This window comes from Prenolepis imparis, unplaced genomic scaffold (assembly GCF_030444845.1).
Source record: "Prenolepis imparis isolate NDT839.2.m4 unplaced genomic scaffold, iyPreImpa1.0 SCAF_1, whole genome shotgun sequence".
In the NCBI taxonomy this organism is placed as follows: domain Eukaryota; kingdom Metazoa; phylum Arthropoda; class Insecta; order Hymenoptera; family Formicidae; genus Prenolepis; species Prenolepis imparis.
This window is the reverse complement of record NW_028141159.1, coordinates 22859279-22872095: the sequence shown is the minus strand read 5'-3', so window position 1 is coordinate 22872095 and position 12817 is coordinate 22859279. Positions and strand designations below refer to the sequence as shown.

The 12817-nt window shown below is 28.3% G+C and overlaps 1 protein-coding gene across 6 annotated transcripts in view; it reads left to right on the top strand.

Moving 5' to 3' along the window:
- Window positions 1-12515, top strand: part of Klc (kinesin light chain) — a 29178-nt gene extending 16663 nt beyond the window's left edge. For 3 of the 6 annotated variants that reach the window (XM_083038587.1, XM_083038567.1, XM_083038594.1), the window contains 6 exons: window positions 642-807; window positions 1194-1909; window positions 3353-3556; window positions 3632-3643; window positions 4251-4370; window positions 4638-8515. In XM_083038587.1, the coding sequence (XP_082894713.1) occupies window positions 642-807; window positions 1194-1909; window positions 3353-3556; window positions 3632-3643; window positions 4251-4370; window positions 4638-4793 (1374 nt within the window). In that variant the 3' untranslated portion in view covers window positions 4794-8515. Of the gene's footprint in view, window positions 1-641; window positions 808-1193; window positions 1910-3352; window positions 3557-3631; window positions 3644-4250; window positions 4371-4637; window positions 8516-11451 lie in introns of those variants that run through there. The other 3 variants (XM_083038604.1, XM_083038614.1, XM_083038577.1) reach the window with 3 other exon arrangements.
- Window positions 12516-12817: the final 302 nt, after the last annotated feature.

Here is a 12817-nt window from a genome sequence, read left to right as displayed (position 1 = left end):
CTAGAGATGAGTCGTTATATAATTTTATATTTTATCTAGATATATTTAAAACAAAATCATCTTCATCTTATCTAAGATGAATTTACATATTTTCATCTCATCTTTATCTAGCTAATTTTAAAATCATTTAAGAACAACACTGCATATACGTATAGAAGTATATTTTTTTCTTAATTATATATTTTATGCATCACTGTAATAAAATATCAACTTTTTACATTTTTTTAAATGCCTGTAACTTATACATATAATAAGAATAGAGAGTTATAAAGTTTTATTTAAAGCTTCAAAATTAGGATTTTAAGCACGTATAATTTTTTTTATAAAATTTTATAATGGGTTGCATAATTTTCAAAAGTTGACACTTGCAATTACATTTTTTCTATAATTGGGAATTTTTTTTATTGGGAAAAATAAGAAAGATCAAACTTGATTTTTTTATGACTTAGTATAAGCAATTTGCAACATGCAGCTGTTTGAATATATCCAAAAGCAATCTTCTACAAATTGCGCTCTACAATTTAACGTGACTTTTATAAAAAATAATCACATTCTCAAGTCTGGCATTATTTCTCCGCAAGACAGTTTGTTCATCATTCTAATTAGGATGTCTATTACATTTTAAATTGCATATTTCGCAGGTTGCTCAGTTGGAGGAAGAAAAGAGACACTTAGACTTTATGGCCAGTATGCGGCAATATGATCCGGATCCATCGACAGAGGATGAAAACGCTAAGGATCGACCGAAGGACGATCCAGTGGTGGATCTGTTTCCGGATGATGATGCGGATGATCGTAATAGCAAATGTAGGTGTCTCTCTAGACTTAAAATATCGCAAAAGTAAAACTTCTAAAAACATTAAAATATTTTCCAAAAAAATAGTTCCATGTTTTTATGAAAAATTAACAATAAATATAAAGAACAAATTATTTTAAAAACAATAATAAATAGAAAATCATTAAATAATAAAAATATAAAATGGATCAATTTCATAATATATTGTAATAAATCAATTTAATTAAAATTCTTTACTTTTATGACTTTTAATAAAACCCAAGTAGCAAACTAACGCCATTAAACGTCAAAATGACGTCATTTTGATGTCTAATGACGTCATTCGACGACGTTAAGATAAACACAAGATATTTTACTATGACTATTTCGTTAATATAAAAATTTTTGTTTTTTTCAGCTATATCTCCGACTCCGCCATCGCAGTTTGCCCAACAAGTAAACGCTGGCTACGAAATACCGGCGCGTCTGCGCACACTGCATAATTTAGTGATTCAGTATGCAAGTCAAGGCCGTTACGAGGTAGCAGTTCCTTTATGTAAACAAGCCTTGGAAGATTTGGAGAAGACTTCCGGTCACGATCATCCCGACGTAGCGACCATGCTGAACATCCTCGCTCTCGTATATCGGGACCAGAATAAATACAAAGAAGCCGCGAACCTGCTGAACGACGCGTTGGCGATTCGAGAGAAAACATTGGGCGAGAATCATCCCGCGGTGGCGGCGACGCTGAACAATCTGGCGGTGCTGTACGGAAAACGAGGGAAGTACAAGGAGGCTGAACCTCTGTGCAAACGAGCGCTGGAGATCCGCGAGAAGGTGCTGGGTCGCGATCATCCGGATGTCGCGAAGCAGCTAAATAATCTAGCGCTGTTGTGTCAAAATCAAGGCAAATATGAAGAGGTGGAACGCTACTATCAACGCGCGCTCGAGATCTATGAAGCTAAGCTAGGCCCGGACGATCCGAACGTCGCCAAAACGAAAAATAATCTGGCATCCTGTTACCTGAAGCAAGGAAAGTACAAGGACGCCGAGGTGCTATACAAACAGGTGCTCACCAGAGCGCATGAGAGAGAATTCGGCGCTATTGACGGAGATAACAAGCCGATCTGGCAGGTACTACGAGAACCTACTACCTGCATCAGTATTGTAGTGGCGGTCAAAGCTGCAAACAAAAGTCCAATTTTTTACTTTTAGACCTATCGGAATCTTCAAAGATAAAAGCAGCAGTTAAAAGTTCCTAAAATTAAATAAAAGAAAAAGAAAATAGTCATTTATAATTTATTCACTATAATATTCTTCAAAACGATTTATTCACTGGAAATATCCTTGAAAACGATTCCTTTTATATTCTTAATAACGACTATAGCGTTTGGAAGTTTACCGCTTTGGTTGACATTACTTGGAAAAAAATACAAACTTTTGAAAACTTATTTGCATACATATCTTTAATAATTTTAAATAAATAGATAATGAGAAGTTGTGACAAAAACATTTTGAATAGCAATATTTGTCGCTATTTAGACTATTACGTTACTTGAATTAAAAAGTTAATAACTAAAATTTAAAAAATATAATTAAAATTTTTCAAAATATTGTAATGTAGAAGATAAGACAAATGACATAGATTACTTAAATTTTCTATTACATATTATTCGAGTGAATAAACATTAAAATATTTTCGTATTTGTACAACATTAGAAGAAAAAAGAGAAAGAGATTATTCATAAATTAGAAATATCATTTTTTAATGGAATTTTTTATAAATTGAAATATTTAATAGAAAAATGTTCAAATTAAGTATAAAAATATCAAATTTATTAACACAAAACATAATATAAATACATTTTAAAATAATTACTGATATTTTTTCATTAATATCATAAAATTAATATAATATAAAATTGAAAACTACTGAAAATTTTATAAAGAAAGTAATATAACACTCTGTGTTTTCTGTTTAAGTATGTAAAGTCTATTTTATATAAGTTTATATAAATCCAAAATAAATTAAATTTAAAAATTTTTAATGCACTATATTAGGGCTTTTATAATATGCAAACTTTAATTTATCTTATATATTAAACTTTTATACAGAAAATTATTCTTATATAATTTGATTATATTGTATTAAAAAAATTGTTGCAATCCGGATATGTATGTGTATATGTATTCAATTCAACATAACTTCTAAGAAAACTGATCATATCTAAAAGATTATACCTAATCTGACCTAATCGCAGAATTATCTTTATGATAATATTTCTCTGTTTTGCAATATCCAACATTTAACGACGATATGACGATTATCGTTGATTTATTATCTGGCGCTTACTAAAAAGATTATCATAAGATTATTATAAAATTTAAAATATAAGATTATTATAAAATTTAAGATGTATAGCAGTATTTTTTGTCGTGATTTCTCTGGTCCTGCATGAAGAACCACTCTATATTACGGCATTTTATTCTAAAAATCAAGTACTTTAAATACATTTTCTTAAAAGTTTACTTTTAATCGCTTTTATCATTAATAGATGTTCTGATTTCTGTTTTCAGGTAGCTGAAGAGAGGGAAGAGAACAAGCACAGAAACAAGGAGAACACACCATACGGCGAATATGGTGGTTGGCACAAAGCTGCGAAGGTGGACTCTCCTACGGTTACCACCACTCTAAAGAATCTCGGCGCACTTTATCGAAGACAGGGCAAATACGAGGCCGCGGAAACGCTCGAAGACTGCGCCATGAGATCTCGAAGAGAGGTAAGACTTGCATTTATTAAAGGAATACACATAAATAACGTAATTAACGATACTTCTTATATTTCTCGTATGCAGCACGTGCAGCAAGTGAGTAAAAGCTAACGATCTTGAATTTAGTTCGTGAAGTCTTGCATAGTGGCTGCATTTTGCAGGAACAATTTTTTTTTCTCTATTCTTTTTTCGAGTTTTTTTTACATTTTTGTTACTCCAATTTTAACTTACAATTAGATTAGCACATTAACTACCATTATTATATGCATAATATTGATACATAATCATCATTATTGTAATACATATAATTTAAAGAAAAAACTAAAGTTTCTTTCTCCAGACTAATAAATATAATATATATTTTTTTTAAATATCTTTATTAACACAATTAATAACAATATAGTAACATTTATTATATTCTAGATTTTTGGAAGCTGAAAACGATGTCGCAAACCAAATTTCACTAGCACGTCAGATTTCCAAAAAATAATTGAAGTTTAATGTGTAAAAAGTGCTGGTGAAAACTGGCTTGCATTGTTTTCAGCATTCAAAAATCTATAAGAAACACCTTGTCTGGTGCAAAATAATGAAAAAAAAAATTTTTGTTTGTAAACCAGTGTAATTTAAATTCAAAAATATATATTTTTTATTATACATTATATATATAATAAAATTAAAATTCGTTCTTTTCTCTCTTTTATAGGCGTTAGAGCTGGTGAACAAGGCGCGAGTAGCGCAGCTGCTGGGCGACGAGAAGAGCTCGACCAGACGCGGTTCGCGGTCAAGTTTAGCCAACAGCGAGCACGAGCAGAGCCACGAGGAGGTGAGTGTCTCTTCCTCCTTTCTCTTTTTTTTTTCTCCTCGTTCGTCAACGTACGATATATTTTTAGCAAGTACGCACTTTCGCATGTTATATACAAGTAGTTGAACACACGAACACACTTTATAGTTGTCTACTATCCTTTTCTTCTTTCTTTTTGTTCTTTTTTTCGTTCCGCCTCGTCGTCCTCCGCCTCGTCTCCGGCACAACCTGAATGAATCTGAATTCTCATCCGAATTCTCTCACCGAAACGAACGCAAATGAACGCAGGCGAGTAGCTCGCTGCCACTAGTGCAAAGGGCACTGCACGAGGGACAATCAGCGGCAGGCGCCGGCCAGCATCAGCACGACGCTAGTCCTAATAAACCCGGTTTTAAAAACAAGATCTTCCAAGCTTTCGGTATTCACACGTCGTCGTCTACGTAGGCTTAAGCGGATGATCCCGTTTTCTATGTCTTCTTCATCTTTTATTCCGCCTGTATATCGTTAGGTTCGTTCTCTTCAGCTGCGTCTTCCTTTATCAAATATATGTTCTCTCAGTTTTCACTTTTTCCTTTCTTTTTTTTTCTCTCTCCAATCGATTATTGATGTGAATTTTATTTCGAATACGGAAAATATAACGCAACTGAAGAGAACAGATCTATTTTAAATGCAATGTAACTAAAGAAGACGGATCTATTTTAAATGTAATATAATAATTAACGAAGACAGATCTATTTTATGCTTTCATTCGTTGTTAGTTAACGATCTTCTCACAGTAGGGCGTCATTATATAATAGATAGATATGTAGAATTTTATGGAGAATCAGCAATTTTTTTTTAAGGATTTTAAAAAGAAAGATATATTTAATTTCAATCCTCAAAGCTAGCATACCTGGCAATTATAATAATTCATGTTAACTAATTGATTTCTTGATATTTTTTGAATATTATAAATAAAATGTGAAAAATTATTAATGCATTTAAAAGATAATTAAATTTAAAGTGCAATATTAATATTGAAAGTGTTATCGAGAAAATAAAGTATTGATTAAAAGATTTATTTTAAACTCTAAAATTTCACAATTATTTTTTGGGGGATCTGTTTCAAATTATTATAAAAAATTTATCATTATTTCTATCTATAAAAATAATTTAATTTAATTTACTTTTTTATACATATTAAAGTTCTAAAACAAACTTGCGTAATTGCATAAACATATACATAGAGATGAATCATTTATATGCCTAAAGGACGCCACAGTGGTGCATAAAATTAATCAGACAAATTTTATATCGTTAAAGTTTTTATGTTTATATATATATACAAAGCAATAAAATAACAGTTTAATATCATTATAGGGCGATGTTCGAAAATATCAGTTTGTAAAATATTGATTCATGTGTTTAAATTTGCATTTCGCGCATTTAAAAGGACTTATTTCACGTTGGCTATTTATGATAATTGTCTATGAATGATTCACTACTTTCTTCTTTTACATTTTGTTAAAGAAAGACAATTTTGTAATTTTTTATTGTCATTTTATGTTTAATAAAACATAACTGAATTATCTTCATCTTTAATATTAATAAGAAATTTATTCTTTACAAAAATTTCAGAAACAAAATCTTTTGTGTGTTTAAAAGATTTAATTAAATTTATATTAAGTTTTCTAAAGATTATATTATATTTCCTTCAATTTTTAGCGATTGAATACATATTAGTGTAGATTAAAGTCTGCTGTGTACTAATGTAGGTAGAAAAAGCATAAATATAAATAAGGATCAGGATTGATGAAACGCTCAATATATATTTTATTAAATAATATATAAACTGTGTATCGATATCTCGTGGATATCCAACATATTTATGCATATATTTGTCTTTCAAATTTTATATGATTGAATTTGCTATTAGATATGTATTTGATCGATTTCTCTCTATGCATATGCGTGATGCAAATTAATCTGTACGCAAAATCCTTTAACAATATTAGGAAAGAATTATAACTGAATGTTAAAACAACATTAAGGAAGAATTAAAATTAAATGTTAAAATAATATTAAGAAAGAACTGAAACTGAACCGACTGTAAGTCAAGGTATGCCGGATTATAGAGTAAAACGTGCGATGATATATATCTGTAATACACTCTGAGCATGTGATAAAGCATATGTGACGCCTAGTGGTAGATGGATTTTTCCAAACGAGTCATTCATTATAAAATTATCTCGCGAGGTCCCTCAAAATTATAACAATTTTGCGGAGATATGATAAGTTATTTTGAGAACTTTATTTAACAACAAGTAGTATATCGAGAATTTTTTTCTTTTCAGCAAATATTTTTTATGACATCCTCTATAAGATTACTTATTATTACATTTTATTGCACACTCTATAAGATTACTTATCATGGTTTTTTTTGTAAGATAACAAAAAAAATTCAACAGCCTTACGTTTTTCTTTTTTTTTCTTTTCCTCTTTTTCCCTTTTTTTTTTAAAGACGATAAAGATGCATTTCTCTTCGTTCTTCGTGTATATGTGCATGTGTGTGTGACTGTCTGTGATATTTTGAGCACGTAAGAAGGTTTCAATTATGGGTTTTTGACGCACAGATTGAAACCTTCTTACGTATTTTAGCATTATAGATAGTCATATGCATCGTTCCGATTGCGAGATATTTTATATAAATTGCATTTACATGAGACTAATCTTTCAGATAGATATCTCACACCATGGATATAAGAAATAACTGAACTGTGACTGTAATCCGATGCGAAATGATCACGAGGAACGTTCTATATAAATCTTTAGACACAGAAATACGTGATTTTAATGTTGTAATATATTTGATATTAAAAATGACATAAATTGACATATTAATGAGATGGATAAATATTTTTATATAATATTTTGAAAGTTAAATTTCATATAAAAATGATATTTACTTTTATCGCATTTCTTTGAATACATCAGAAACCATAACATGATATAGTTTCGGTCTATTTTGTCCGTTTCGTTGAATTATATTTTTTCTGCTTGGACAAAAATTTTACAGTCAATCCAGTCATTTTCTTATGTCTATAATATAACACACAAGCAAATTGCGACAATCGAACGTATTCGGCATGTTGCACTTACCTAGAAGAAAAAGATGAATAAAATTAGAAATCGATAGAAATTTAAAAATAGAAAATTTATTTAAAAAAATTTCTTAATGGAGAGATATAGAATTAATTAGTAGAATGCGATTGTATTTTTTATCTGTAAAAAATACAATCTGTTATATTATAAAGCTTGATTCTTTTTTTTTATACCACAAGCCTTACTAGAAAGAACATTTTTATCTTTCTTTTTCAACATAATTTGACGAATAACTTAGACATTCGAAAGTAGTATTATTGCAAATAGCAGCTTTGCTTAATTATATAATACAGTATAAATACGCAAAGACAACGCGATTTCCCAAAGAGAGAAACGACAAAATATATTAATAATGATTAAAGGCTTCGATAAATAAAAAAAAGATTGTTTATATTATAATTTTCAATGTATTTTCCGATTTCTGCTTATTACGATATATAGTATGGTCGCTTACGATACAGTTTAAATAAAAATCGAAATCCATTGTGTGAATATCAAAAACTATGTATTTTAATTTTTTTAAAGTTAACATATATATGTAAGAAAATGTTACGAATGTTTTTTTTCTGATTTTTATTAAATTTGTATCGTAGAAAGAATTCTTTCAAGTTCGCAATGCAATTATATATATATATATCTCTTGTGTAAATATCTATAATAATTGCAAACGTACGTCTCGAATGTCTGTGCGTTGTAAAGATGTCGATTTTTCAAAACTCAATATGTGACTTTCAGCGATATCTTCATCGCAATTTATGTAAGATTTAAAACAAGATTGTAGCGATCTCTTATGGTATTTGGGTGTTTGGAAGATATATTTTATTAATAATAGCCATAAATATATTTATGCGATTTTTTTATAGAGAAAAATATATTTTAAATATAATTTGGATAAATATATGTTTTGAATATATTAGAGAAATATACTTGAATTATATTTGAAATATATTTTAGTGGCAAAAACGACGTAGGCAATATCTCTTACAAGATCTCAACGTACATGTAAAAAAAAAAAAAAAAACAAACTACTTTTTTGTTGATTTTTGCGTTGAGAGATATCAAGAAAGTTTTAATGAAAAAAAAAAAAATGATGAGTTTTATATATTATATGAAGCGGCATTTATTATTTTTTTCTTCTAGATAGCATAATTGTTATATAATCTAATATCTTTGATTAAATTAATGATGGAAAGCTCTAATGATATGGTAAAAGTAATGAAGATAGTGCCTTGAGACTTTAATAAATAAAACATAATAAATTATTTTCAAAAGGAGACTCGTAGTTTTATTTGATTTTTACACCATTCTGCGATATTCTCATTGAAAAAAATTCATGGTTACCTAGAAAATGCGTACAATAACTAATAAATTAACAGACTAATTTTGTAGCTTTTCTGTTGATAAAATTTATAATAGACACTTGACAAAGTTTGTTCTTAGCTGATACGTAACATAAAGATTGTAGAATCGAATTTGCACTTTAGTGTACATGTATATGTTTATATTTTTAGGGTGCTTGTTTTTTCCTCTCACATGTGTGTATTGTGTTTATGTGTCCTATTACATATTGAGCAAATGACAATAAGTAGAAAAAGAAAGCAAAAAACATTGCAACAATTTTATTTTGCGCTTATATCGTTAAAATAGAATTAGGGATCGAAGGAAAATTTCAGAACAGAGAGATATGAAAAAAATCGATGCCGATTATTTCATAATAGATGCGTTCTATATCGAGATACTTCTTGATCCGAGACACTTTGTACACCCTTGTATTGTAATTTAATATGTAGAAGAAGCTAATCTCAATGTGGAATTGATGTATTGTAATATGTTGATGCATTGAATGCAATATATTGCATTAATTTTATTCGCACGAAAAATTTGTGCACTGTTCGTTCTCTGGATCAACTTTTGTGTTGTCGTTTTTGTGTTTCGCTTTGATTCTTGAGTATAAACTGAAAACTGGGTCCAGAGTACAAGATGACGATGACGATGACGCAGCGGAAACGCATCGCTTCTGGATGACAGATGGATATATAGATATAATATTAATAATAATAAGGTGCGTATTTTTTTTCGTAGAACTAGAGTTCTCCTTTTTTTTTTATGTTCTTAATGCACAAACTATGAAATGGATTATACTTATTCTCGATTATTCTCCCCACTTTATTTATTTTTTTCTTAGATCTCATGTAAACTTGGTTTCTTTTGAGCAAACAAAATATTTCGTACTAATAATATTGAAGAATCGCAGAGATAAAGTTGAAATATATGCTTAAAAAATGTACTTATTGTGTGTAATAGATGTGTGTGCTTCTGTATATCATCTAGTTTATTTGTCTAATTTGTAATCAGATCGTTACATCTTTCTTTTTCTTTGGGAAGTAATAATATAGTAATTTAAAATAACAGAGATGAGAGAAAAAAACGATTGCGCACATAATACTTTTATTTAATTCTTGTAATGTCATTTACTTCTTCAATTCTTGTTGCCCAAAGATTAATTTGTTAATTTCGTAATCGTTCTTGTTCGAAATTCCCAACTATTATAATAGTAATAATAGTATTAAATATATAATTTACAGTAACAATGTTCTATTGAGTACAATAAATATAGACTGTAAAACAAATATTAAATATTTAATAATCAAGAAAATTTTAGGATACAATTTGCAAATTTGCTATTATGTGGACTTGCATGCTGAAGTAATAATTGTGCACCATAGTTGTTTTCTTATTTTTTTATGCTTGCTAATAAATATAAATACTATTTAATTAAATAATATTGTGCATTTTTTTCAGCAGTAATATTAATGTTTTATAAAACTTTGTTTTATAAAACTTTGTAGTATATATAGACATAATTATATAAATATCTTGTGTCTTTAATCGAAATAGGATTTAACTGTATTAATTTATTAAGTAATTTTTTAAATAAAAAATATGGAAATAATTAAATTTTTTTTTCTTACTGCAGTTCTTTTATGATGATTTTGTTCTTTGATTGTGATATTAGAAGCAAGAAATTACAAGATTTCTTTTTTTGAAAAAATATGTTAGAAAAAAATATGTTATAATTATTAAAAATAATAAATTTTTATTAAAAATAATAAATATTTATTAAAAATAATAAATTAGTTTTTACACACACATAAAATGTTATTTAGCACGGATTGTTAACATATATAATACAAATTTCCTGTTTTATGATCTTGCATTAATACTCAATCTGCATGCGTCCTGCATTTTCAATAAAAATGGACGTTATGACAATTAATCAAATTTGTAGCTAGTTATTAATTCACGAATAATAGAAAAAGTCTTCGATATTTTTATCGAACGGTTAGTGATATGCGGAAAAATTTATTTCGACATATCTAGCAGAAAAAAAAATTTACATGATTTTTCACTTCCTACACATAATTCAATATATTTAATTAATAATTACATAATAATTGTATAATAATGAAGAGTTGGGAAGGATTGAAAAGACTACCTGATAGGATAGTATTAGCTATTAACTTTCCTTAATATATCGTTTAAATTTAATAAAACACTTTTAATATAAATAGATTTTATATAAAAAAAGTATTTAGTAGTTCTCTTAATATAATAACATAGTTTATTATAAAAAGGATTACAACGAAAAAAATAATTAATTTTTCAGTTATTTGTGAGATGATAGGGATACGCATTTTGATGACTGGAATATAAAAAATAATTACAAGGAATGATTATTTTGAGTTTTACATTTGAAACAAAGTTATTTGTTCATTGATCGATATTTTTATCTCTATATACTATTTAAAAATTTTGTTTAGAGAGTGTTAGATTTTTAGATTACTTACTTTATTTTTCTCCAAAATAGTTCATAATAATCTTTCTGGAGCAATTAAAGACACGAGGTTTTTCGTATTCTTTAAGACAGCCAATCTTAAAACTTGCTTTTGTTCTGTTGCAGGACTGGAAATACGCTTTTCGCGCGAAGTAAAAAGGACATTTGTCGAAGAAAGCTAATTAGACTATAATCTCAATGTGCGGATGATAAAAACGAAAGATGATTCTGTAACACGTTGACCGATGATGATGATGATGATGATGATGTTCATTATGTCCGGATCGTCGTTTTACGTCGTTTACACACAAACACATTCCAGCTGCTTCTTTCTAAACGGGAAAAAAATAAAAAATACGCACTGTATATCGAGATATGTTGCTGCTAGTTTTTTTACTCGTAGCTTTATGCGAACGACTTGGGCGAATAAATTAATCTACTGCGTTTCGAATGTTTGTCCGAACGAATTTGAAAGATATCCAGTAATCTGAATCAAAATCGAAAGGAATTACAACACGATCACACTTATACTTCGCACATCTATTATATATCAATGTTAATATGCATAAACACGTTATTTCAGTATTTCTCTTCAATAACGCGAATTATCATTTCAACTGGAATTAGATCTGCTCGAAATCGAATCATATTTGTACACCATTATGTATCACACTTGATATAAAAAAAACGTATTTTACATTAATTTTTTAAATTTATTTGTATAATTGTTAATATTTATTATATTTATATAAACATATTATCTGCAATAATGAATGCGTTAAAAGAGTTTCTTAAAAAAGAGAAAACATCTTTCCTTTCATGCAATAATTGAAGAAATCTTTTTTTTTTCAAACTATTTTAAGGGATTATTTTTAAAAATTTATTCTTTTAAAAAGTGAATTTATGTTTTTCACACCCTGTGAGATCTTCATCTAGATATATTTTTCTGAAGTTTTCATGGGGCGTAAAGTTACGAGGGAGGATGATAAAACTTAATAAAACATTTTTTTTATTTTTCAGTCCCTCGTATAAGTCCGTATAATCTCCATTTCTTCAAAATAATTTTTTAGAAATGTGGATTCGAGAAACTCTGGTAAGGTAATAAAATATCTTCAATTTGTAAAACAAGGAAATAAAGAATTAATATTAATAAATCGACAAGTCAACCTGGACTTGTAATTGCCAGAAAATGGTCTACTTTCAAGCAATGCTATATGCCTACGACAACACTGCGTTTTCTTATGTTAGATTCTTTGCACGTCTTTTTTATATAAGCTTTTGCATACGAATTAGTAAATTTTTTTTATTAGAAATGTGCCAAACAATACAGAGCACATTTCTAATTGCTGTTTTTTTTTCTAAAAATTATTTCCTATTTTAAAATTTTTTTTCGAAATTAAGAAAAAGTTTTTTTTATGCCGCTCTTTTTCATTTTTTCATCTGATCGCGTGATTAAGTTCGAGTAAGAAAGCAAATAAAAGACAGACATTTT